The sequence below is a fragment of the Falco naumanni genome, chromosome 2 (assembly GCF_017639655.2).
Source record: "Falco naumanni isolate bFalNau1 chromosome 2, bFalNau1.pat, whole genome shotgun sequence".
Lineage (NCBI taxonomy): Eukaryota > Metazoa > Chordata > Aves > Falconiformes > Falconidae > Falco > Falco naumanni.
The window spans coordinates 59,717,360-59,744,727 of NC_054055.1; the positions used below are offsets into that span (position 1 = coordinate 59,717,360).

The following is a 27,368-nucleotide window of genomic DNA, read 5'->3' on the forward strand; positions in this document are numbered from 1 at the left end:
ATGAAAATTTCATGTGTAATTGTAAAAACAGGGGAAAAAAAAATATTCCCCAGGTTTAAACTTGAGCTCTTGATAGTTGAGGGACTCAGCTGACCAGACAGTGATAGAAAGGACCAGGTCTACTAAGCTTGACATACCTAGGGGTGGAAAAAGGACAAGATCCTGACTTGATCCTTCTAGTAAAGAATTAACTTATGGCTTTAAGATTAGTTGAGAGTTGCAGCTACTTAATTTAAATGCTTTGTATCATTGAAGCACATGGCAGTAGTACTGTAGTGGATCAAAATGTTCAGGAGCTGGTTTCACCAAGTCTCAGATGACCTGACTATCTTCTTGGGAGATGTGTGGTTTATTAAATTAGCATCTAAAAGGTTCATTTTACTAATTCTTATCTTTCATGAGCTGGCTTATCCATGTTCAAAAATCTTGTTAACAGGTAAAAAGGGAAGCCATGTACAATGTAGGCAATTTGTAATAAATCAAGGTCTCCCTTCTGGAATTATCTGAGTCGTCAAGAACACACAATGCTTGGTTAGACATGCCAAGTATGGTAGGCAAGTGTGTCCTATCTTAACATTTAAAGCGGTGCTTAAATTTCAACATTTGCCTATAAAGTTTCAAAAATTAAGCTTAAAAATATAAAAAATATTGATGTTACTAGTGTTTATTGATGGGATTTAATCTGTGATTGAATGAAAACATGTTTGAAAATAGACTTGGGGAAAAGTATAGTTCAGATATCCTTTGATATCTGGCATATATGGTCTGTAAATTGTTTCTATTCTAGTGCTAAAAGTTTTTAAAAGAAAAGATCAAAACAGTTAAATTGTTAATGCCTTTTAAAAACTTGTCTTTTTCTCACTGTATAAAATTTGTTTTGGCTTAAGGCCATGGAAAGTGTTACTGTGGAAACTGTTACTGTGAGGCTGGTTGGCATGGAGATAAATGTGAATTCCAGTGTGACATCACCCCCTGGGAGATCAAGAAAAGATGCACATCTCCAGATGGCAAAATCTGCAGCAACAGAGGTGTGTCATTCGCACGTTCCTTCTATGCATATTTATATAGCTTGCTTCTGTTTTACAATATGCATTTTCTGCAGTAGGACATAGATTGTGTTTGCTGACAGTTTCTCGTTTGTTCTCACTTATTTCAATTCTGAATATGCTTCCAAGTGAGTGGGTAGATACCTGCGTTTAGGTATAAATTTACAAAACTCCACACCTATTTTTGGATTAAGCTGACCCAAGTTGTTCTCATCCTTCAATTTTAGTAGTAAGACTGAGCAGGATAATTTATTAGTACATCTACTCTGGTAAGACCTATCCTGCAAAATAAAATGCTAGCAGATTTTTGACTTGGTATGTATCGGTGCTATAAGGCCAACAGGACTGTGTGTCAATTCACTCTTAAAGAAGACCAAGGACCCACAACTGAATAGGGAAAATGAAAAAACAAGGCTTTTAGTTTTCTCTGCAACCGGAAAAAAACACTATGATGTGTTCGGTAACAATGCTATGGAATGAATACAGAGATGGAAGGGTGAACTTCACACAGTATTTCTGACTACATGGGGTTTTATTTGCACAAAGTTACAAAATTTGAATTTTACCTTATACTTCTGCCTGGTTAGCCATTTTAGGAAAAAAGTAGCTCAAAATAAGGTTGCTTTTCACTAGCTGCTACATTTGCCTTCATTGTTAAATGAAAGAGTTAAAAAAACGTGTTATTCTTTTTTGGCAATAGTCCAGAATAATTACAGTTACAGATAAGCACAAGTCACACAGATACATCTCTTAAAAACATTTCAACTGACAAAACCTGATATAGTGTGAACCTCTAATTATCCTGAGAGCAATTAGAAAACTCTCTTTTCTCAATTTAGAGGAAACTGAAAGATTGGCTCAAATACCGAGAACACGTAGGCTCATTTAGTCTTGGGACCTTAGCAGTAAAAAATTTTCTGTAATTCTGGAAATAATAAATATCAAAGTGGCTTCAGATCAGATGCTTTGTTTGCACTGAAAATTAATTTCTTGTCAAAGCAATTTTTTGTTCAAATTTGAAATTGTAATGGGCAAGTATTTCTCTAAATTTACATTGTTATTGGGGGAAATATGATAAGTTATAGCTGATATTCTGAATAGCTAAAACCTGCTATACAAAGGTATGTTCATAGGATACTTCTATATTTTCAGCCTTTCATATAGTTGTGATTTTATCCACATAAATTTTTTGTAGGATTTTACTATATATAGTTGCTTTTCAACACAGTAGTTCTACTCTCTTTAGTCCCATTTACCTAGTCTTCTGTGTTCATACATCTTGTGATATAGGTAGAGTTCATCTTGTCAGTCTTGAGCCTTCTAAAAATCAAATATCGAGGCTAACCTTGCTGTCCAGTCTTCTTCAGTGCTAAGATGGATAAACTGTGTGTATCTTTCCACCAGCTGTCTAGTCAATCAGCTGAGATCAGATGTGAACCTTTAGATTTTTTTTTACACTTTGGCAAGATGGTGTTTTGCATTCCAATATCCAGGACAGCTGATCCAAATTCACTTTGAAGCTGTTTCTGGGAGGATTAATCACTCTCCAGAGGCATTTCCTAATTTTCTGGGGGGTTTTGCTTTTTATTGTTGTTAGGTTTTCTTCTTCAGTAATGTCACTGAATTGTGAAAGTACCAAAAAATCAGGTGAAAATTTCTTTAGGGCTGTCTTGGTGGCTTTAGCACTAAACAGAGCAGCAACTTTTATCTATATGTGCTAATATCTATACATACTCTTTAGTCACCCTATCCTGTTATCTTGTTCAGTAATTTGAATAAGATGACAAAGGCTTTGGTGGAGTAGCAGAAGGTAAAGCTACTCTTCAGGAAATGAAGCACATGCACATCTGTAGGGTTAGGCTGCTTGTTTGTGTCTGTTGACATCTCAGAAAAAGTGGTGAGTGTATGGCCCTGAGGCATATTCGGATTTCTGAATAAGGAAATTGTCGTCTTTTCGTTCTGGCTTTTCCTAAGTGGGATGCATGTTCTCTGTATATCAGTAAGGTTGTGCCAAATTAGTCAGTTTGTCATATTTCACATTTCCCTTCTTATTGTAGACAACAGGATATGGTCCTGAATATTGGTCATGTAGATCTGTCCTAATGTTCTGCTTCGGTAAATAATGACCTCCTAGACATTTTTAGCTGGATTAGAATTTGGATTCCCTTCTAGTTTAAATGTTTATGCTTTAACAATCATTAATTATCTACTGTGCCCAAGCCCAAGTCATTTAAACAGCATTGATTTTTATTGTCATTAGTGTCAGGGCAAATTACTTTTGATGTCAAAGACTTATGACTGTTCTGTGCACTACATTTTTCTGTTGATTCCTAACAAGGCTCAACAGCTAAAAGAAACTTCAACAGGAAGCCAGCTTGTTTGTATAAAGTATTACTACTAACTAATCATAGAAGGTTTGAAATCATAGAAGATGAGCATATGCTCATGATTAACACTTGCAGCTTTGAAACTGCACTCTTGTGAAAGCAGAAAATTCACAAGTGTAAATTCCTGTAATCAAAGTACTATTACCCTAAATTGCTCAGTTAATCTTCTGTCTGTCTCCCTTTTCTCACCACCATGCCCCCCTTTCCTAGGCACATGTGTATGTGGGGAATGCACATGCCATGATGTGGATCCAACTGGTGACTGGGGAGATATTCATGGAGATACCTGTGAGTGTGATGAAAGAAACTGCAAAGCAGCATATGATAGATATTCTGATGACTTCTGTTCAGGTATGGTATATATATAAAAGGAGCTTCTGTGTAGTTTTATATCAAAAGCATCCAATTGGTCTGATCTTGCTCTTCCTTAATGCTCCAATTCTCATTTTCCTAGCTTAAAATATACCAAGCTTTAGCTGTTTTTTTAGGAGTGGACTTTTTAAATTTAAAGACACAATTCTGAAAAAAAAATGTTTTGAGTTCTAAAGCTTTCTTAAAACATGTCTTTTTTTCTAAGCCTTTTAACAGAATTCTGTAAATATGAAATAATTTTAGGTGCCCATCTCCCTTCTAACACTCTTGTCTTCAGTATAACCTCACATGCATTGGAGAATGGTTGAAACTATGTGTGTGTGTATATATATATATCCATATATCCTTCCTTGTGGAAATTTCAAAATGTTAAATCAAATTTTATTTGCTATTTCATGTTATACAGCAGGGAGAGGGCAAGCAACAGGAAGAAATCTAAAGGAAAAGTGAATTCATTCATGAGTTAATGAAAAACAGTATCCTGAGAATAGTAGCTAACCTGAGAACAAGTAGATAGATCATCAATATGTGGAAAATATGAATGTGTGGCCCAGCTACATATCACTGACTGTACATCCTAGAAACATTCACCTTCCTTTTTTCTTCTACTTGTTCTTCAGAACATTATATTCAAATTAGTTAAAATCCGTCCAGCTGTGCAAGGTTTGGAGTGTATTTAGATTGATGCTCCATATATAAACTAAGAAAAACTGAGATTCTGAGTGAGACCTTGCATACAATTTTGTACAGTTACCAATAAAGATGCTAGTGCTTGGCAGGAGAGAAGGACTTTGATCAATACACAGCATGCAATTTTTACACACAGGAACTTTGCAAAAACAAATGAGGGTGGTTTCAAAGGAACTTGACAGATTACAGGTTGTCAGCTGTAATGCATCCTGTTGAAATCTGATCTGGCCTAACTAATAGGAACAATTCAGTCACATCAAGGAAAATAAATATATTCTCTTCCTATTACAAGAATAAGAGATCCCCCCCTAGAAAGATCATAGGAGTTGTTGGTAGGAAGGAGAGAAAGCTGAAACAAACATGATAGATAAAATTCTTAGCACATTTTTTGCCTATGATAAAGGTGAAAGGTTTCTTAACTTGTGGTGGCTTTTTAAAATAAACATTGATGAATCACTAGCTAATAAAATGAGAGAGAGAGAAAAAAGCATTTCTAGAAACCTTCAATGTATTAATTTGCTTGTTACTGTTTCAGCCACCTACAAATGTTTTGTATAGGTTTATCTAATTAATAAGCTGAAAGGATGTAGAACTGCAGTCATGAGAGCAGCAGGAGGATTGACTGGGATATTGTCAGTTTTTGAATATATTATTGCCGAGAATGTTTTTAGCACTCAGGGAGTGATCAAAATGTCAGCATCAGCTAAGGAATACAAAGCTAAAAAACCAACATGGTAAATGTGTTCTGTAGTTACGGGTGAACACAAGTTTCAAACCAATTTAGATTACAGCAAACAGCTAATGCTGCACCACTGAAACAGGGCTTGAACTCCCTCCCTCCTTCCTGGACATTATTTCCATTGCCACTGCTGCTGCCCAGGGTGGTAATAGTTGTAAGAAAGTATGGACGGTTGCAAAGGAGTGGGAGGGAAGGTATTGCCAGTTACCATTGGATTAAGGACTGGTACAGTGTTTTTATTACACAGATATGACTGTAAATGAGCAAACCTTATGAGCGATAGTAAAGGAGGTACTCGCATGGCTTGCCTGATACAATTAAAACTTGAAGTGTAGGTTTGTTTTGCTATCTAATCAGAAAAAAATTTAGTACTACATCTTATTCTTATCCCCTCCCTTTCCATTATGTTTTAGAAGAGCCTAATTTAGCCTTAGCTGGCCATCCAAGTATGCATTCCTCAAAGAGATTGTGGAAAAAATCTATTTTCACATGAAGCAGTGTAATGTCTTGTAGTCCTGCTGTTTAGTCCTGTTTCAGAAATGGACAATGCATAAGTATTAACTTTAGTTTAGTGTGGTAGACAGAATTTGCAATTACATCAAAGATTTATTAGCAGAATTGTAAAAGACAACTTTTTTATTTGTTTATGAGAAATTTACTTAGTGCACAAAGTGTGCATGTGTTAGGTGCATTTGCAAAACATCCTCATTTTTTTCACAATTATTTGTAAATTGATTTAGGATGAATCCAAAAGGGATTAGTAAAGACAGGAAAAATAATCCATCTTTCTTAAAACCTACATCAAACAGAGCTGGTACAAAACTTTTCCTGTCTTGTTCTGCCTACCTAATAGGTAGAGACAGGAAATCATGTTGTCCTGAGGAGCAGATTGAAATGATAGGAAAACATGTTTACATGTAAATAATTTTATTGTAACTGAATGAAATGCTACATTTATTTCATAAATTACAAATGACAGTAATTGACAGCCCTGCTGTGAGGATTTAACATCACACAACAGCAGCTCCTTCCAAAAGCTTCATACAGTTTAGGGTGAATGTCAATCTGTAGTACCTCATATTGGCAACTGGATGCCTTCTTTTAATATCTGAAATGATGTTCAGTATGTTACTGAATGTTTTTCTTTCAGAGGTGTTTACAACGTTAAAGTGATTCTCTTCCTTTAAAGAGAGACTAGCTTTCATGACTTGACATTGAAAGAAAAAAGGCTTTCATAAGAAAACTCCTCATTTACACATCTCATTAGCTCCTTTGCTGTGGCTTTAGCAAAGAAAATATTATATGAAAGAGCATCATCTACTTATAGGTATCTATTTGGATTAGGGAACATGTGTCCAATTCACAACCTGTAAGCAAGTACACATGAAATCAAGGGACAGAATCACAGAATTATTTTTATTGGCAGTAACCTTTTAAGATCCATTTAGTTCCACCACCACCCCCTATCACGTGCAGGGACACTTTCCACTAGACCAGGTTGCTCAAAGCCCCATCCAGCCTGGCCTTGAACACTTTCAGGTATGGGGCATCCACAGCTTCTCTGGGCAACCTGTGCCAGTGCCTCACCATCCTCACAGTAGCGAAATTCTTCCTTAGATCTAACCTAAATCTAGTGTCTACACAAGAGGAAGATTTTATTGCTTCTCAAGAAAAACAAATAACAAATGTAAATAAAGCTTGTTCTTGTGAAATTAACAAGACTTGTATTCTAGCAACTACTCTGACAACTTGCAGAATGCTTGCTTCCTCCCTTTTTTTCTCCTTTTGAACTGATAAATGCATATGTTTTAGAAATATAATATAAACCAGTCTTAAAATGCAAGTACGATTAGAAGGCAATATACAATCTGTGTTGCTATGGTTTTCAGGAAGAACCTGGATAGACAAGTGGACATCAGAGCACTGCATCCAGTGGATGCAAAAATTCTGAGAGAAGATCTAACCTGCTGTCAGAGCTCATGAAAATAAATATTTGATTTTGTGGCAAGGAATGTTTTTGTTGATGCTTAAGCTTTCCTTATCCAGTGCAAGGAACATTTTGTACTGCCAGAATCCCACTGCTTTATGCAAAGAGCATTAGGCTCATGATGAAGGTGCTGGGCAATTAGCTTGGTTTTTCTTGGTCTGGATATGTTAGCACTCGTATAGAGGAAGCGGATTGGATGGCTTTCCTGGTTAAGTTCCCAGGAGGAATTTACCCCTAACTTCTTGGCTGTCACATTTTTTTTAAAGAAACTTTTCAGAAAAAGCTTCTATGGAGTTCAGCTACTTTTCCTCACCTCAGCTTTCACAGTGAAAGTTGTATTTATGTTGCTATGTTCAGACGTGGTCAGGAAAAGTCAAGTTAGCTAATGAGATACCAAAACCACATCCAGCTGCCCTGTTGAAATGGGAACTGATTATGTCCATTATTTTATTATTTGCACATCACCGTTTAGTAGAAGGCACTGGTTTGAAACTTGAATTGTTCTGACATTGCTTTTCTTTAGTGTATGACATTGATTGCAAGTAGATGAAAGATGGTATCACTGTATTACTTAGAGGATATGCTGCAGCTGTGGTAGAAAAAGAACATTATAAAGGTAATTGAAATAATGCCTTATGAAGGCTCCACTTGTCCAGACAGTGGTGAGTTGTGGATTTGTAACCTGTATTCCACCCTTCTGCATGATGAGTGTGTGCCAAGTGGCAAAACATCCCTTAAGAAAAAAAAAAAATTAGAAATAAATATGGCTCAAACGGAATGATAGACCAGTGCTGTTTTCAGAAAAAGAGTAGATGTAGTGAATTGATTGTATTTTTTTCCAGTCTGATTATTTAATGAAACCACAACTTTGATGAAGTTCATGTAATCATGAGGTTTTAATACCTATCATCAATATGTAGACTAATCCTTAATTGTATTCATTGTAAAGGTCATGGACAGTGTAATTGTGGAAGGTGTGACTGTAAAGAAGGATGGACTGGGAAGAAATGTGAACATCCACTTTCTTGTCCGCTGTCTGTTGAGGAAAGTGCTAAGAAATGCCAAGGAAATTCTAATTTACCTTGCTCTGGAAGGGGTAAGCACATTTCCAGAAGAATTTTCATGCCCTTAAAATGTACTTTCATTAAAATATTTTCTACAGATGTCCAGTGTTATTAGTACTGAAATATGTGAAATTTCTTGGCTTATTGTGCATGAATCATCCCTGCATAAAGTGTGAGTTATGAGGAGGGAAGAGAAGAATACAAAGGTCACCTATTTTTTCTTTCATCTACTGCTTTGTACTTTATTTTACATATCTCAGCGTTTGTTTTGGAAGTTTTTAAGGAAGCTTTGAAGATTGCTGCAGTTAAGCCTTTACTAAAGGTATATGCAAAATATGAACCTATTCTATGCATTCTTTGACAAAACCAACATGGGTTTTTCAGCTTGTGTAAAACATTGTGGCACCATTGTGGTAACAGCTGTTCAGATTTACGCTACCTAAGAACCTGCCCTGGAGTGCAGGACTGACTTCTAAAATGCACCTTTCTTCAATGTAGTTTGCTAGTTAGCCACAGGCTTTTCATTTGAAAGCATTTCTTTGTGAAATGCTTTGACTAAAAAACTAAGTCATACATACAATTGAAACACACATTGCAAGCAAAAGGAAACTTTTCTCAGAAGGAAAAAGACCTGCTAATTTTCCTCTGTCAGTGTGTTAAATGTGGTTTTCTGCAGAGAGAAGAGAGAAAACTAAATATGGGATAGACTTTTGCTAGAAGTAGTAATCGAATTTTTTATGAGTTCTGCCCACTTAAGTATTTGCTGGGAAAGGTTTAAAGCTACTCTTGAATTATTGCATTTGACCCTAAATGTTATTTCATTTGCAATTTCTTCTTTCACTAATACTGTCTAACACAGTCAAAAATTGTATACTCTCCACCCAAGTTAGCACTGTGGTAATTGTATTTTTCTCCCCTTTGTAAATGTGTAGCAGCTCATAACTTAGTAGATACAGCATTAACAATATCTTAAAAGAACTATGCATTACAGATTGTTGCTTTCTTTTTTATTAATTAAGCTAAATTTTTCCAGTGAATTACATTCTCTTGGTAAAAATTCTCAAAGGAATTTTTGGCTAAAAGTTAGGTGAAATGGCATCTGTAGAAAATTAGCTGTATTTTATTGTTCAAGACTGCAAGAATTATAACTAAAGGAGTGTTGGCATTTGATTTACTTATATTTTTTAATATGAACTCACACTTCTGTTGTCATTGGATGCTAAATGTCTCTTCTGTCATCTATGTCACAAGGAGTTGTGTGTGAAGCATTTGGAGTCAGTTCTATGATTTAATTGCATTGTGCATGATGGAATTCAAATGACAGAGAAAAAGAGACTGTCCTAAAACCAAATATAATCTGAATAAAAATACAGTCTGAAGTTATGGAACATTGTTTTATTTATATTTTGATTTTTGAAAGGTTTTGTTAGTTATCGTGAGAAGAGTGAGTTTAAAAATTCTGCTGTTAATGGCAATAATTCTATCCTCTTGGCTTTCAGGAAAAAAAATCCCAACCAACAACCAAACCACTTGAATATTAATACTGGCAGTGTTCTCCTGTTGAGATTCTAGCAGTGAGATAAGTCTTTTTTAGGTGAATTCATTTAACTGAACTATCTGTTGGTCAAAATCTTCAAGTAAAGTACAAGCATTATCTGTTGGAACAAAAGGCTTGGTCGATAGTGGTTTTCACTGGACTTCCAAACAAGAAAAGGTCACCAAGGTTTATGAGGAGTGCAAATGGCACAGACGTGGATCTAGGACATAGTGTGATAGCTACTGTAGTGAAGGAACAAGAGATTCTGCATTCTGTGCTTGAAAAAACATTCCTATGAAAACAGTTGTTTTAAAATGGAATGTGGTATCTTTTCTAGTTCTATGCAGTTTTGTTTAGGAAATTGGGAGAGAGAAAGAGAAAAGATATTTTAATCTAATAATCTGTAATTTACTGGGTAGTGTATTTTTTTACCCTGGACTCCCTGGATTTCCCTTTCTTCCATCCTATTTTGTATATAATAAAAAATGTGAGAAAGTTCCTGTACTGCTGAAGTGATGTAGGTGTTTAGTTACTATGAAAAATTGTCATTGAACTTGCACAGTTAAATCCTTTGGTCCCGTTTGAAAAATCCTACTACTTGTCATTATAGCTTGTCACAGGCAGAAGTGTTACACAAGCAGATGACAAAACAAATGCAACTTCTTTCAAATCTTCTGGGGTTGGAAAGGCCAGGAACTTGTACCATCAGCTCAAATTTTTTCTGAAATCCACAAGGAGGATTAAGTGACAAGGAATGGAAAGTTCCAGAAGAAATTTGAACATTATTATTTTGTTAACCTTCTTGTAAGATTTTTCTCCTGGCTATCACACAAGGGCAGAAAGTCCTTGTACAGGTCAATAATCCACTCAACTTCTGAAGAAGTTGAATACTTAATGTCCTTATTTAATGGTACCTTAGCAACGCAGTTCATGTATGAAATAGGATGCAGAGCAGAGAGCCCAGGAATGCATGACTTTGACTCTGCCATGTACTGAGTTTCCTTGAAGAATGCTTTCTGTTCCTCTGTACCTTTTGTTTCTAAGTTGGTCTACAACAGTGTATGACAGCTAACCCACTCTTTAGTAATCACTTTTATGGTCTTGGATAAACGCATTAAAGGAAAAAGCATTTTTAGGATTTTTTAATGGCATATAGATAACCAAAATGTATAGGGAGAAAAAGAACTGTTAAAATTCAGTGTCTTTCAATAGTCTCTGTATAAATGCTGACATACACTCAGATTTTTCAAGTGGAGGAGTTTGAAACTTCAGTTGTGATATTGTGTTCCCAAGATTAACAAAATTATATTTCCTCAATTATATTTTGTTGTTGAAATGTTGTGTGGTTTCAAAACGTGATAATACTTCACTTTAACAGTAGTAAAAGAAAATCCATCCTGCCTGAGGAAGCATTGAAGGAATAATCCTTCAAAACTTTGGCTGGCCATTTTAAGTTATTTTTGTATTTTGCAAAACTTTCTGATATCGAAGACTATAAAACTCCCAATGACTCATCTTCAGTCTTTAAAATATCCAATAACAATTACAGAAGGCAAACAAAAAAACCAAAAATAAACCCTCAAAAAACCCAACAAAAAACCAACCAGCTCAAAAGAACTACCCAAACCAGGCCATCAAATACTCTAAACTCCTTATTAAAAAAAAAGTTGGGATTTGTATTTTTTTTTGTCAGATTTGGAATGATGGGGGACTACATTTTTAAAAAAATGGATCCTTTCTGTCACTTCACAGAATTGTATAATATTAGCAGAAGAATCATGGCAAAATGGTACTCTTCAAAAATTTTCAATCTGTATGTGGGACCAAAAGCTTCCATCTTTGAACTTAATTTTGGTAAGGTGCTGCTTTTAAACATTATGGTTAGTTTCTACAGGTAATGATGAATGAGAAAGAAGAGAATGTTAACGTAATTTTACTTTTTTAAATCATTCAACGGCACAATATGTTTGTAATATTAAATTTTCATATAAAGTACTGGGGTTTTATATAAATTTACCTGAATTCTTATTAGGTACCTTTAAGGCAAATTGTTACTACATAAGCAGAAACAGAGAAAGCATCAGCAGTGCAAACTAACAGAATTGTCACATGCTACTCATTTTGAGAATCCAAGGTTCCCTTAGCTATGTCACGTAACCTTAGCAAGAGAAAAAAGATATAAGAAAAGTAACAGTAAAAGAAAGCTTTTTTAAATGATGTGTTTAATGTATCGAGGGTGTGTAAAAGTTGTATCAAAAATTTTAGAGAGTTAAAAGGATGTTATGAAGAACGTGACCTAATTAGATAATCAGTATCTAGAAAGTGCTATAGATTACTATCTCTCAATCTGCATTTTGCTCTCCTGAGAGCAGATGAAGCAGTGAACTTTTATTCCAGAGTGTAATTCCCTTCTTGATTTTCCTCAGTCACTCACAGGAGTAACAAGCTGTTTCATGGGTGCTGGTTGGCATGTGGAGAGAGCAAAGATGCTGCCAAAAATATATTTCACCATGGTCTTCTATTTCTTAGCTGCTTCAGTAGGTGAAGGAGAGAGGAGGCTTTATATTGACACGTCGAGCAGTAAGTGGGAATGTCTACATTCTCAAATGATGTTATAAAGGCAGAGGAAATAAAAATTCTCTGTTACATCAAGCAGGCTGTCTTTACGTTCGGTAGTTCCTGTTATATAAAATGCGAGAGAAGGATTGGATGAAAACTTTGAGAATTAAAATGCATTATGGCTAGGTATTTTCCAAAAGTTACTTTCCCTACAAAAGCATGTTGAGGATGAGGAAAGTTTCTAGCCAGTTTCATTCATATAAAGTGAATAATTCCTTCTACACTTCTATTCCTGAGAGGTTTTTTTACTTGCTGCGTGACTTTTCACTATAGATGTAATGATTTCACAGGGAAAATCTGTCCCTTTTAAGAACACACTGTACAAGACCAGTGTCAGAGATAAAGGAAAAGACACACCAAAAAATCCTTATGGTAAGAAATAAAGAGATGTCAGGATTAAGGGACAAGACAAACCACTTTTCTCTTTAAAATGCACATATCTTAAGTTTCCCCTAAGGACAAAAAGCAGATTTCAAAATAATTATAATCAAAAAACATTCAGGAAGAGAACTGAAAATAAAGAGTAGGTTTTGAGAATAATAAATGAGAGCTTTTTAAAAAATTATCTTGTTCTCATCACATACCGGTAGTGAAGGCAGCCATCCCGTGGCAGTGATCCAAAGACAGATAAATGACAAATTTTCTTATTGGTAATGTCTTTACCATTTCAATCTATTTTCTGTAATTACTTTCATTTATTTGTCATATAGAGAATGAAACTGCTTATCTGTGAAATTCCCCCTTTCACTTGTGCTCTAGCATTGGCTATCTGAAATATGAAGAGAGTTTTTGATTCTGAATTGCAAAAATTTTTGTTGTTTTTGCAAACTTGCCCAAGTCCCATTTTCAAAATATTCAATGAATTAAAAAGTTGTATGGCATTTTAAACTTTACTGACATTGCTACTTTACAGTAATTTTGCTGTTTCTTCTCGATTTAAAATTATCAGATGTTGACTGACTTAGTGGAATAGCAGCAGTGGTCCATGCTTTATTAAAGAGTCCCTGTGGTGAACTGAGACAACGAATCAATCCCTTGTGTTCAGTGCTTGATTCTGTAATGCATATTGCTAGTCTGCAGGATACCATGTCCCAGAGCCTGAAAACAAAGCTTAGGGACAAGGGTCAACGATGACTCCAAAGAGCAGAGCCACTGGCCAGTGGCTACTGTAAAGCCCTAATCTTTTTTGGGATATCTTGGCTGTACTAATGTATAACATACACTTTATGCTTCTCTGAAGCAGTAAATCAAAGCCTTGGCTGATACACGAAATGCTGTAATTTCCTGTTGATACAACACACCGTGACATGTAGAAGGAAAGAGAAACACACAGGGAATAAATCAAGTCTGCGTACCAACAAGAGTGGCTGGAAACTAGAAAAAAAGATATGTGGTAAATAGGTGTCTAAAAGCAGGTGTGAATATGCAATTTTCTTCTGACCTTTTGAAGATTTATATGACTGGTCAGAAATATGACATAAAATATTTGGCTTGTAAATAATTTCTGGGGGTAGATTGTTAACTACTATAGCTTCATATAAACATATAAACATCATTTCAGTATATTGTCAATATTTTAAAATCTATAGAAACTGTAATGCCAATCTGATCATCTCACCAATGGGTAAGTCTCTACAGGTTGGTATCTTGCCTTAGGAGGGCAGAAGGGCTGCTGGTGGCGTGTGCCAGATCGTGAGAACTAGTTCTGTTCTGTTACCACCGGAGCTTTATTTGCTGTTTTCCTGGTTTCAGCTGGGATACAGTTAATTTTCTTCCTAGTAGTTTGTACGATGCTGTGTTTTGGATTTAGTATGAGAACACACTAATGTTTTAGTCCTTGATAAGTAGCGTTTATACAAAATCAAGGACTTTTCAGCTTCTCAGGCCCTGCCAGAGAAGAGGCCAGAGGGGCATGAGGAGCTGGAGGGGACACAGTCAGGACAGCTGACCCAAACTGAGAAAAGGGATATTCCATACCATATGGCATCAGGCTCAGCATATAAACTGAGGGGACTTGGCCAGGAGTGCAGGGTCGTTACTTGGGGACTGGCTGGATGTTGGTCAGTGGGTCGTGGGCCATTGTATTGTGCATCACTTGGTTTGGTTTTTTTTTTCCCCTTTGAGTTTTAGTTCTCTTTCTCATTTTGTGAACTCCCTTTTCATTACAAGTATTAGTATTATGTTTTTCTTTATTTCAATTATTAAACTATTCCTACCACATGTTTTACCTTTTTCCAATTGTCCTCCCCATCCCACTGGGGTGGCTGGGAGTGGGGGAGCACCTGGATTGTACTTAGTTGCTGGCTGGGGTTAAACCAGGACAACTATTGTTTGTTGTATGTCCTCACAGTTCTGATTTTTTTTTTTTGTTCTAAGTGCAATTATTAATTAAGGACTTTGGGTCCCCCTCTAGCATGATATAGTCAAAACCAATCAACCAAAAAACCTTCCTATTTCTATTAGGTACCTATAAAACCCCACATTTATTCTAAAGCCTATTTCTTGCTGACTTAGTGAAGGAAGATGATAGTAGAAGTTGCCATTTGAATAATTCACTATACTTTATATTTGATAGGATGGGATTAGAGCAGAAAAGTGTAAACAATCCTAAGGTAAAATCTAGGTTACTATCCCTGCTACCAGCTCTTTATTGCACTGTCTTATGCAAATTGCACTGTTTAATTGAAGTGTAAATTACTCCAATGTACATCATCTCTGAATCTGGCCTGCTGTTTTCATTCATTTTGCATGACCCTTGCATTCTGAAGGAGGTCTTAATTAAAGTACTGTAGTAGACAGCCTGGCAGCAAGTAATGTTATTAGCTGGTGTAACAAGAACAGAACATAAATGCAAGTCATGCGTCACATTTCTAGCTTTCACCTCATCAACTTTGAGACTAGAGGTTTGTTACACACGCATGTGCTTCAAGCAGAGGGGCACTCACTATACTATACTTTAATACCAAAAGAGATGGCATAACAGTATTTGTTGTACAGTTTGGTATACCCTTACATGCTGGACTGTCACTCTGAACTCCACTTGTAGCCTGTTGACGTCTAACAGAAAAAAATACAGATAAATAGTTGCATCAGACTCCTCATGACTTGTCTATCAATAGTTTAGATCAATGATTTTAAACTGCTTCTCTGATTCAGGCTCTGCATGAGCCTCTCTCTCTGTTAATTGAAGCAGGATCCTTCAGAAGCCGCCTTTTGTTAGGAAAGCCAGTTTGGAACTGCTGAGAGTATTTCACCTTTTTCCATTTCTGACTTTTAAAAATGTATTTATCCTTTTTGTATCAGAAACCCAACACTTCAGTATTTCTCTGTGGAGAAAGCCACTATTTTTCAGTGACTCCTCCTACAGCACTCCTAGCTCTTGTTTTTGCCTTTTACTCTTATCTTCCTGGGGAGACAGAAAATACGAACAGAGGAACCAAGGAAGGACTCGAAATTAAGAGAACATTTCATTTCTGTACTGAACCCCCATACTTGCAATGCTTATAACTCAGTCATAAATAAATGGTTGAGAAAGTACTTTGTTTCTGCATAAGTGCTTTTTTAATCTGTTCTGATAGAAGTAGGATGTGTCGGAAGTTGTTTCTGAGATGTAGGTGATATTGTAAGAGTGAAGTAGTTCAGAAAAAAATCTGTAATAGAATTTGTGAATGTTCTGAAGTTTCACACTTGTTTTCACAGTGAGAAGTTTGAGAAGAGGTAAAGAACAGAAGTAAAATATCTTGTTTAGGATGATACTTGGGAACTAGGGCTGTGGACTTAAATTCCAGTAGGAAGTCCAAAGGAAACTAAACCATGGCACCAATGGCTGGCAGAGTAACAACCATGGATGCCACTTCACAATGAGAATAACTTGACATGCTTTTTTTCAGTATAGCATTTTTGCTTCAACTATCTCTTATTTTCAGCAGTAAGAAAGGCAGTGTAGGGCAAAAGAAATTCTGATGTTTAAATGGATATGCAAGAGGCAAGCACAATTATTTATATATATTTATGTAATTATTCATATATGATTATTTATTATGACTGTGGTAGGTGTCTGCTACAGACTACCTGCTCAAGAAAGGATGTAAATGAAGCCTTCTTTAGACAGTTGAAGGAAACCTCAAGATTGGAGGCCTTGCTAGTCACAGGCAATTTCAGTTACTTTTATATCTGCTGGAAGATCAGGATAGCTCAATGCAAGTAATCCAGCAGATTTTTCCCACATCTCTCCCTGAACCTCAAGGCAGGGACTGAAGGAATAAAATCCCTCCCATTGTAGGAGAAAATCAGGTTCAAGATCCCCTGAGGAACCTGAACACCTGTAAGTCCCATGGGACCTGATGAGATCCATCCTACTGTCCTGAGGGAAACCAGCAGATGTAGTTACTAAGCCACTGCCATTCATATTTGAAAGGTCATGGCAGTCAGGGGAAGCCCCCAGTGACTGGAAGAAGGAAAATGTCACACTCATTTTTAAAAAGGGTAAAAAGGAGGACCATGGGAAGTACTGACTAGTCAGCCTCACCTCTGTGCCTGGCAAGATCATGTAACAGATCTTCTTGGAAGATATGCCAAAGCACATGGACGACTGGGAGGTTAGAGAGATAGCCAGCACAGCTTCACAAAGGGCAAACCATGCCTGAGTAACCAAGTGGTTTTCTATGGTGGAGTGACTGCATTAGCAGACAAGGGAAGAGCTATGGGTGTCAACTACCTGGACTTCTGTAAGGTCTTTGATATGTCCCCCCCAAAGATTCTTGCCACTAAATTGGAGAGAGATGGGTTTGGATTGCCTGTTAGATGGATGAGGAATTGGCTGGATGGCCGTGTCCAAAGAGAGTTAGTCAATGGCTCAATATGCAAGTTCAAACTAATAATGAGTGGTGTCCCTCGGGGGTCTGTACTGGGACCAATACTATTTAATGTCTTCATCAATGATGTATGTGGTGGGATTGAATACACCCTCAGCAAGTTTGCAGGTGATACTGAGTGGTACAGTTGATATGCTTGAGGGAGGAGATGTCATCCAGAATGATCTTGACGTGCTTGAGGAGCAGGCCCATTCAAAATGTTCAGGCAAAGCTTTTCTTAAGTGGATACTTTCAGGTGTTATGTTTTGCAGCAGGCTGGCAATTTTGGAACATTCCCTGTAGTGGATTGCTGTAATGACCATAATTTCTACTACCTGATAAAAGAATGGACCGACACTCATTTGTGCTAGACTTCCTCTGAATTTTTCGTCTAGTCTCTCTTTCATTGGATTGGATAGGGAGCTGCATACAGACCTGCAACACATCAACACCTTTGATGGATGGTATGTGCTTGTAGAGTCTATAAAGCAAATGTATTGTTGTCAATGCTAGATGGAGAAGCTGCATACACTTAAGCAGTAAATCCTGATAGTCAGAGGTCTGCGGTAAAATTTCTTTTGTTTCTGCTGAAGGATGCCTAACAAACATTAAATATACTTGCTGTTTTGAGATACCAAAATAATTTGTAAGGAGGTAGAATGTAAGCTATTTTTTCCAGTCAGAGAAGATACAACCAATTAAAATTAATAATAATTTTAAAAGTAGATTAGCTTTTTGCTACTCCATGTTGTCAACCTATTTTGGTTCACTTAAATTGTTTGACCTGAAGTCAGAATTTATCAATGTCTTGAGTACTTGCAGAGATATGGAAATAATTCACTCTGCCAAAAAAATTATTCACTGAAATCTGCATTGTATGAAGGAATGTTTATGCATACATACAGCATGAGAGAGAGATGCAGGCTCATTTTACATTTGTGGAAGCATAGTAGCTATTTAAAACAAAAATACCTTTAAGTACCTTTTCTATCATAACTTCGGTATATCAAGTATTTGTAGTTTGATCATAGTAACAGGAGACATTCCAGAAGAATCTCTGGTGGGAAAAATGAAGCAACTGAGGTGTGTATACATGTTTATGTGTGAAAATTGATTAGATTTCGCAGCTTGTTGACTAGAACAAATACCTGATACAAAGCTTTGACTTTGTACATTGTAGCAAAAAGTGAGATGAAGGTCTGTATTGTCCGAAATTTTCACTCGTCCCCATAATAAATGTACATATATTGTAACATTACTGCATGAGTCAGCTTGTATTTGGAAATACAGAACTGACTGGTGTATGCACAACAGAGCATTTTTTTTTTTACCTGTACAGCTCCCTACAAGTCATGCTAAAAGTACACTAGCTATTGTAAACAAAATAGAATATTCTGGGTGAGGTTCATCTCTTGAATTTTTCTAGACATTAAAATGTGAGATACTTCAGCCTTTGGTTTCAGTGGATTGATAGTACCTCTAAATCAGGCAATTTGCCCATTTCTTCTATATTTCTATGTTACTGTAAGATGAGTTGTCATCATTCATAATTTCCCTATTGTCCTTAGAGAAAATTACTATCAGGCTAATCTTTAGGTGCCTGCATTTGGGTTCTGTGAATCTCACCAGTTTATGAAAATATTTACCCAAACTGTAACGTTTTACTGCATTGCAAATAAAATAAACAGAAGTCTGCACGGACTGGAGCAAAGAACCTCTTCTGTTGATATGCAGGTATGAGTCCTTTTTCTGAATATCTTGTAGTTTATGGAGTATTTTGAGCTGCCTTAGTAGTGACAGCTAGACTAGTAAATTCAGTAGAGCTGTGGATCATCCCCAGGTGCTGCAGCTTGCTTGCCTGTAATGTCAGATTGTTAGAACAGTCACTGGCACACTTTTGCCCTGTGCCAGCTAGTATTCTTTCCAAACAATTCCTGCTTATAGTTCAAGAATTAGCGTGGGCTAGTGACTGGTCCCAGTAGGCAGTCTGAATGAGGCCACCTTCACCAAAGACAGCTTGTTAGTACGGATGCCAGTTCTTCCGTGCCAGTTGGCTTCCGTGCTGGGGAACCATCCCAATCCCATGTAATTAACTGGTAAAGAGACATCTATCAAACACGGTACTGTTATTATACTAATGAAGATCGACCTTCTTTCTGCGCTGTGGTTGGTGAGGTGTCTATGTAGCCCACAGGAGAAGATAAAAGAAAAGAGTTTCCAGCACACCTTGCCAAGGACCCATTGCCTGCTCTGAAGCTGTTACTCGCTCTGTGCCTTCTCCCAGACAGCAGCCGGTGTAAAACAAATGGATCAGTTCTGTCCCAAAATTGATTTTGTAAGGTGTGACAGAAGATTAATAGATTTCCGGGTTGACTGAGTAGTTTGATTTCTTCTTTCTTTTGTGCTGCTTTTATAAAAAATTTTTATTTAGAAGTACTTTAAAGGCCCTGAAAATTCAAATGGAAGCAATTTTTTAAGCTGAAAGCTGTTATGAATTGGGAGTGTTCAGATTGCTGATGAATACCATGACATGTTGTTTTCCAGAATATGTTTTTTGGAAAGGAAGCCTGGACTTCATGGCATTATTTTAGAAGTCCAACTTTCCATGGTACAAAAATAACACCCCACACTCTTTCTTAACTGACTTTAGACCTGTCAAGGTTCTAACCTAATCCATGCTTACTTGCTTATCTGTCTCATAGTTTCTTGTTTGAGGAGTTCATTATTTTCCTTCAAGTATTTTGCAATGTTATGTTTATGGTGCAGAGCGAGTTATTCTACTCCCACAGTAACTATGTATGAGTACAGTGTATTTAAAGCATATAGGTACAAAGATAAAAAAACTTCTTTAAATTCTGTAAGGCAGAAAGCTATTAAAAGCTAAGCAAACTTTATTCTTCTGATAGGCAAAAATAATCTTGCATGTTTATATCAATAGTTATGTTCTGCTTTAATTAAATTTTAAAGTGCTGTTTGCCAGCTTTGGATGAAGCACTGACTGATACATTAGAGATGCAGGTATTTGTAAAAGACAGAACACTATAAAGGTAATTTATTAAGTCAGTGAATCTCATTTTCAAAGTATGTAGTTTCCTATCAGGAACAGAAGCCCATCTTTTCTTAGCAAAGTAACTTTAAGAAGTTAACACCTTTAGCAAATGCTGAATTTAGGTTGACGAGATCTTGATATTTAAAATGAATTTTTATTGTGCTACTATTTGAGGTAGCTTATTTGGTGTGAAAGTGCACAGTGATCAATGATATGATTTATAAGGAAGTAAACAGTATCTTGCAAAAACACTTAACATTAGGTTAATTTTTTTTCCTGGAGGAAACTAAAAAGGAAGTGTTAGAGTTGCTGTTAAATATCTTTAAAAAGATGTTCTTTAGAAATCAGTTCTTTAGTGTTTTAAAGGTCTACCAAACACCTATTGATAAAACATGGCAATATTTTTTTATGTAGATAGTGTTTTTAAAGTATTTCGTTCCCTGTGATTGTATAAAGAGTTGCATCCTTGCTTTGTGTAGGAAACTGAAATGACAGCATAAGCTCCATGAGAGAGAAAGATGTGGAATTTTTCCCCTACTTTTAAGTGCTTATAGAGAGAATTGTGTGTTATGAGAACTGAGCACAGACTGGACTAAATGTTTTAACTGGAAGCAAAGGAACCTGGGGAGAAGTGAGGTTGGGGGGAAGTACCTAGGATTCTGATCTCTCAGAGTTTTTGCAGTTATCAGTGGAAAGTGGCAAGTATAGTTCGCAACTAAGAGCTGAACTAGTTTCTGAAATCTTTGTTAGCTGTAAGTCTGAATATTGGTATGAAACTTTGGGAAATAACTCTAAGGTAAAGTCGTTTTCTGCAGTTTATGTTTGGAGAAAACTGGTGCAAAGTTCAGTGACACTTCAAAGTCAAGAAGAGTCAGGTTGAAAGCCAGTCTTCATACTGAGAAATTCCTAAGTCTTTTTCCAAGTCAATGTCTTTGTCCCTGAAGGTGCAGATCTCTTCCTGAGGTAGCGTTTCAGGAAGAACTACTAAAAATTGCTGTAATGCATTATGTCATTTTGGTTTCCTGAATACCATTAATGCTTTCCTTCTACAGGAACTGTTGCCATTTTTTCTAAGTAATAGGCCCATGGGTTCAAATGTTCTGCCCTTTCCTTACCGTCTTCCTTTGTCCAGTCCTCAAAATACTTTCAGCAGACATCTTTGTCAGTTCTGTTAGGAAAATAATGTTATGGCATACTTGAAGACTGATATTTGTCTTTGTGTTCTCTTTAGTTTGTCATCTAAATCACAATTTAGAAAGTAAATAAAGCAAGACATGACCCAAAAAACTAAAGTACTTCTGATTAAATCAGAATTTCTGTGAAATTTACTGGAATTTCAGCTCTCCAGTGCTAAAATTGAAAGCTTTGTGCTGACAGTAAACCCAAACGAAACAACTATCTTACAATTATAGAGGTTTTCAGAAAGACAGGTAAATACCAGATTCAAGAAACCGCTGTCATAAAAATATTAATACTTGCTGAATCTGCTCCCTCTGAGACATGGAGACGGACAAGGGCAGACAAATGAGATACTAAAAATTAATGGTTTTATTTTAAGCTTTGGGTTTTTTTGGTTGGTTAGTTGGGTTTTGTTTTGTTTTTTCCTAATGGGTCACAGTCATGGTTTTAAAGGCCAAGTATCTGAAGACATGCTGCTCCAAATTTTGTATAACATGCAATATGTATACCCTTTCTTGTATTAGTACTATAAGTAATTCCTATCTACATGTTCATTATAAATCAGTCATTGCCTCAATACGTGTTTCAAAATGACACCACTTTAAAAAACGAATGCTTTGGGAAAGTTGTATGGCAAAGAACTGAACATGAAACTCTATGTGTAGTGGGGTCTCTTTCTCTGCAGGAATACTCCTGAATCTTTGAACTGCATCTTCCTTTATGCAGGCCAACTTTGGAACTGTGTTTGGAGTTAATTTGTGCTATTGTTTGCTTGCTATACATGTCTGTCTTCAAATTGTGACAGGTGTCCGTTTTGTAACTCTGCCAGTACTGTGTATGTTTATAAGGCTTTGGAACATACACACACAAAAATCTCTTTTCGAGTGGGTCATGAACCCAGACCATTATTTCCTACTGGGGACTTGCTTCCAAACATAAAGCAATGATTAAGAATAGGCATTGAAGAGAAACCTGGAACATAACACCTTGTTCCAAATGCAGTGATTTCTTAAGTGACCTTTGGACTCATTTGCAGTGGGTCGCCACACCTGACAACTTAGGAACAGTGCTGCTTCCTGTTATTGCCAGTAGATGGCATTCGTTATATTAACTAAATAACGAACATTTGAAACTTTTTATCGGTATTTTTGAAGGGGCTGTGGGGGGTGGGGGTGTGTGTTAATAGACATTTGCTTTCCAGAGTATTCGTGGAAATCATACATAACTGTTATGTTGAAATGCTTGTCAAAATTCCGTATTTCAATCCAACAAAACAATCTACTTTTTTTTTTTTTTTCCAAAATGAAAGTCGTTTCAGGTTAGTGTAATAATACAATTCAAGTGATTTAGTAATTTTTACTTTTATTTGGGATGAGGACGAGGCAAGGATTTTTCTTTTCCTCTTTTGGAAGATAAACCAGAAAATTTAATGGAGAATTTAGAGTTTAATATGGCTGCTTTCAGGAAAACTTCTTTAAGAGATATATTTTTGCTGCCCTGTTGCTTACTGTCTGCAACACCTACAGACTATAGACAGAACCATTTTTTTTGTAGTAGATCTGTGATGACCTGTGGCAGAGCTGGTGGAATAACCCAGCAACCTTGGGCCAAGTGTAATTCACAGCTCACTAAAGGTGAGATATAAATTCCCACCCCCATCCTTTTGAATGCTTAATCTAAAGCCCGCTAAAGTTAACAAGGAGATATATACTGGCAACAGAAACTTTTTGACCTGTTTCAATGGATCCTGAAACAAGAGGCCTGCTCACAAAGATACTTTGATGGAAGGTAACCAGATTATTAGTGCTTTAGTCATAATGGAATCCATGACCTTTGCAATGATAAATGAGCAACCAAAGTGTAGAAGATATTTCAAGATCCATTGCATTTCAAAATGTACTGCATATTCCACTGTGTAATCCAGGTATTGATCCTTGTGGCTTTTGTGTGTGCTGAATGTTTATTTCACAGGCACCAACCAGTAGGTAGAAGCTGCACACCCCTGAGGCCATGTACGCTAGAAGTCTAATGTCCCCAGCAGGGATACTGGAATACTGTACACTTGAGTCAATTTGCTATTGAATGTGAACTGAGTCCATCACTTTATGCCTGTACAGCCACTCTTTACCCAGATGTGAGCTGGAGGTGAGTGTGAGCAGCAACCTCTCAGATTCTGGGTAGATGAGCCTTCTCTGCTTAGAAGAGGTACTACGAAATGTGGAAAACTTTCTGAATGCAACTAATGGTGATGATGAATATGTATCTACTAAGTAACAAATTTAGATCAGCAATGGCTTTGTTTCTAAACCAAGCCTTTGAATAGCAGTGATTTTTCAGTCCTTGATAATGTAAAGCAGTGTCAAACTGAACAACTAAGTTGAAGACCCTCTGTCCTTGTAGGTCAACTGACCTACATAGGCTCACACCCTATACACTGAAGAAAAAACCCAGTATTATACCTTACTGCACATATTTGCTTACTGGGAAAAAATCTATTATTCCCAGGACCATCAGAAGTCCTGGATGCAGTGACCTGGTTACAGTGGTGATTCTTGTTGTGACCCCCTGTAGTCAGAGGACTAAGCTGAGAGCCAGGGAAGAACAAAGGTGTTTTAATTGTTTATGATTATGGGCAAAATGCCCGTGGAAGGAATATTCAGGTCATCAGTGATGCTCTGCTACCCAGAGGTTATTCCACTTACACAGTCTTCATTGGAAATGTCCTTCACAAATGCTGCTTAATTAGGGAAGATGCTGCCACATGAGTTTGTCCAAATACTACTTTACCACACAAGGAATTGCATTGGTTTTGTGTAGCTTTAAGAGTAAGATATTTATCCCTCAGTGCACAGAGGTTCAGATTTTTATGTAGAACTTACACTGGAGCATATTTGAAGAGCAGCTTAAACTGTCTCCCACCTTTTAAAGTTTCATATAAGATTTAAGAGGACTCTGAAAGTAAAAGGAATTAATAGAAACCAGAAATATCACAAACATATGGAGTCTTTATGTTTTTATGTATGTAATGGCATACTGGAATTTTGATTGCTGCTTGTATGTTAGATTAAACTAGAGGTGCACTTTAGTCTTGGTTGTGATTGGTAAATTTGATTTGATTATCCTTAATCCATGTGTTTATCAAAAAGCATAGGCTACTAATCTATTTTATTGTTATTGAAATTATAATAAACTTGAGCTGGCATGCAAATGTTATAAATTCTGGATCTTTTCTTTCAAATTTTTACCTCTAGTTGCATTTTTTGGGCTTGTACCCAAATGAGTAATAGTTTTGTTTTATTAGTTTCAGCATGTTTTAATACTTAAAAGCTGTTACCATAATGAAGAAAAATGCTGATCTTTTTTTCACTCTTCTGGATGTAAAAAGAATGGGGTAGTTTGTCTGAACAGCCTACAATTTATTTCGTATCAGCTGTCTCTCTATTTTAAAGATGTTTCTAGATACCTCTCTGTGACCTTTGCTACCGATTCGTTAGCAATTTGAATGTGATGCACCATTGATTATCTTGGATAGATATTTGCAAGAAATAATCAAGTCAGAGGCCCCTTGGTCTCATATATATGATGTATTGAATTTCATTATTGGCATCTTACGCTCATTAGTCATAGGTGACTGATTTTTGACTGGAGACACCACAGTAATGTTATGGTCAAGAATGTATTTGTCCAGTTTTTGTGAGATACAGATGAATTGTAATTGAATAATAAACATCCGATGATTACTTTATAAGCATTTCAAGTCATTAACATGGCAAAAAAGAAAAGGGTAATGATGAATAGAGGTAAATCATATGAAGTGTAAATATGGCTTTATAATTTCTTAAGCTTTAATAGTTCTTTAGTGGCAAAGGCAACCAAGCAAAAGACATAAAAAAACTTCTCTGAAGAGACAGAAGGAAGGGCATTGTGAATATAAATATAAATGCATTCATTAACATTAATACAGGTTTTCCTGAGGTCTGAAATGAAGTGCATAACGATGAGCAGTTGTATGTAAATCAAGGCAAGAGGTGCAAGAATCTGTCGCTTGTAGAATTATCTAGCATGCCAAACTTCAGCCATTAATTACAGTCCCATCGTCTTGGGTCATCTCAGTGAATATATTAACAGTAGGTCACAGGAATTTCAGAGAAAACTTCTTATTCCTGACGCTGAGTGTAGTGAGGCTTACGAGCATCTTGAAGAGATCAGTCTTTGGGGTAGGAATCTTGTACTTCTCTAAATTTGCAAGTGGTGTCAGTTTCTGTTGAGATCAGGTAGATCATGTCTCAGATGATAAACTTTCAAGGATGATCTGGAAAGCAGGTACTCAATATAAAGAAAAAAGTGATCTGCTAGAGTTCATTCTCCTGTTTGGCAGTTTTTCTTGCTTTTATGTTTAACTCGTAAGTTTTTAAGATTAGAGTTTATTTTCTTTATAGCAAACAGTTATAAAACTTGATGTGATGGGTTTGGATCAGCTAGACTTATCTGGAATGCAAATAAGACATGCAAACATAGCCAGTGGTAAGTAATAACTAAATTAGATTTAAGGCTGGTTTAGGTGTAAATGATAACTCACACTAAATGACCTTATAAATAATGCTTACTGATGTGGAATTGTATATTGACTGTCATTTTGTCATGTGTCAAGTATAGCTGTGTTTCTGAGGAGCTCTTTCTGAGGTGGTAAATGTGGTTCTTTCTCAATGGGAATGACTCATATAATCACAAATTTGATGCTGTGGCATTTTTAGTAAGACTACATCTTAACCCCGTAGCTTAGTGTTATACTCTTCAGTGTGTTATATGTTGCCTGAACTGAGTCAGCAAGGTGACATAATTTGTCTAGATTAATTCAAAAGGGTTGTGGAGCAATAGATCCTTTAGATAACAGAGTGCGATAATGATTAGTTCTACTTATAAACTTATAAAAAAGAAATTTCTTTCCTCAAAGAGGGGTGACTTTTTGACAGTTATCTCTTGTGACCTAGAAAAAAGCTATTCCACCTTTCATAACAGCAAGGTTTCTTTGGGGATTACCATGCCTAGATTTCCAATGGTGGACCATTTAACTACAGTTAAGGTGGATGAGTATAGGCACCATACTGAATATTTTGTATATTCAAATTTAAATCTTAATTTTCTTATATCTTGCTTGTGCCTCTTTACGAATTCATATATGTGATCAGCTGAGTGAGATTTACTTGCACAGGCACTCACAGAAAGTGAATCTCAAGTTCAGAAGCTTAAAGACTTGCACTGTAATTGCTACACTTGTGGGTTTTTTTGAACTTAGGGCAAAGCTTGGCTCAGCAGACCAGCAGAATTTTTGAGTCTCCTTCCAGAGGCAAGTAAATCAGCCAGTCAGGGACCTGATTACAAGCTTTACATGGAATTACTTTGTCAGTAAGGATTGTGCATTGCTAATGCTCTCCGTACATTTTACGGAGAACATGTTACGGTTCTAAACCCCTTTGTCAGGATTCCAAATACCTTGTGCCTCATGCAGAAAACTTCACAAGACTGACATTTCAGTGTCATCAAAGCCCTTGGGTTCTTTCTGCTGAGTATTTTCTATAGTTTTACACATAGAAGGCCTTCAGAGAGTTCTTCACCTGCTGAAATAAATACTTGTGGGGAGGTAATTAAATCTACATTCCTTCAATAAGTTTTTGTTGAATTGACATGGTAATGATATATTTCTACAATATGATTTGCCTAATAATGGCAGAAATATTTCCGTGTAAGGCACTATCACCCGTAGAAAAATCACTTAATATATTGTGTAGATCACTCAGCCTTTTAAAACTCCTTTGGGGACAGCAGGGGCTGAATGTAGAAACCCT

At 36.4% G+C, this 27,368-nt stretch overlaps 1 protein-coding gene across 1 annotated transcript in view; it reads left to right on the plus strand.

Annotated features, from left to right (window-relative positions):
• The window catches only part of ITGBL1 (integrin subunit beta like 1), a 138,862-nt gene that overhangs the window by 67,319 nt on the left and 44,175 nt on the right, over positions 1-27,368 (plus strand). The window contains exons 5-7 of the mRNA XM_040584472.1: positions 888-1,028; positions 3,644-3,784; positions 8,171-8,317. Of these exons, the coding sequence (XP_040440406.1) occupies positions 888-1,028; positions 3,644-3,784; positions 8,171-8,317 (429 nt within the window). The remainder of the gene's footprint in view (positions 1-887; positions 1,029-3,643; positions 3,785-8,170; positions 8,318-27,368) is intronic.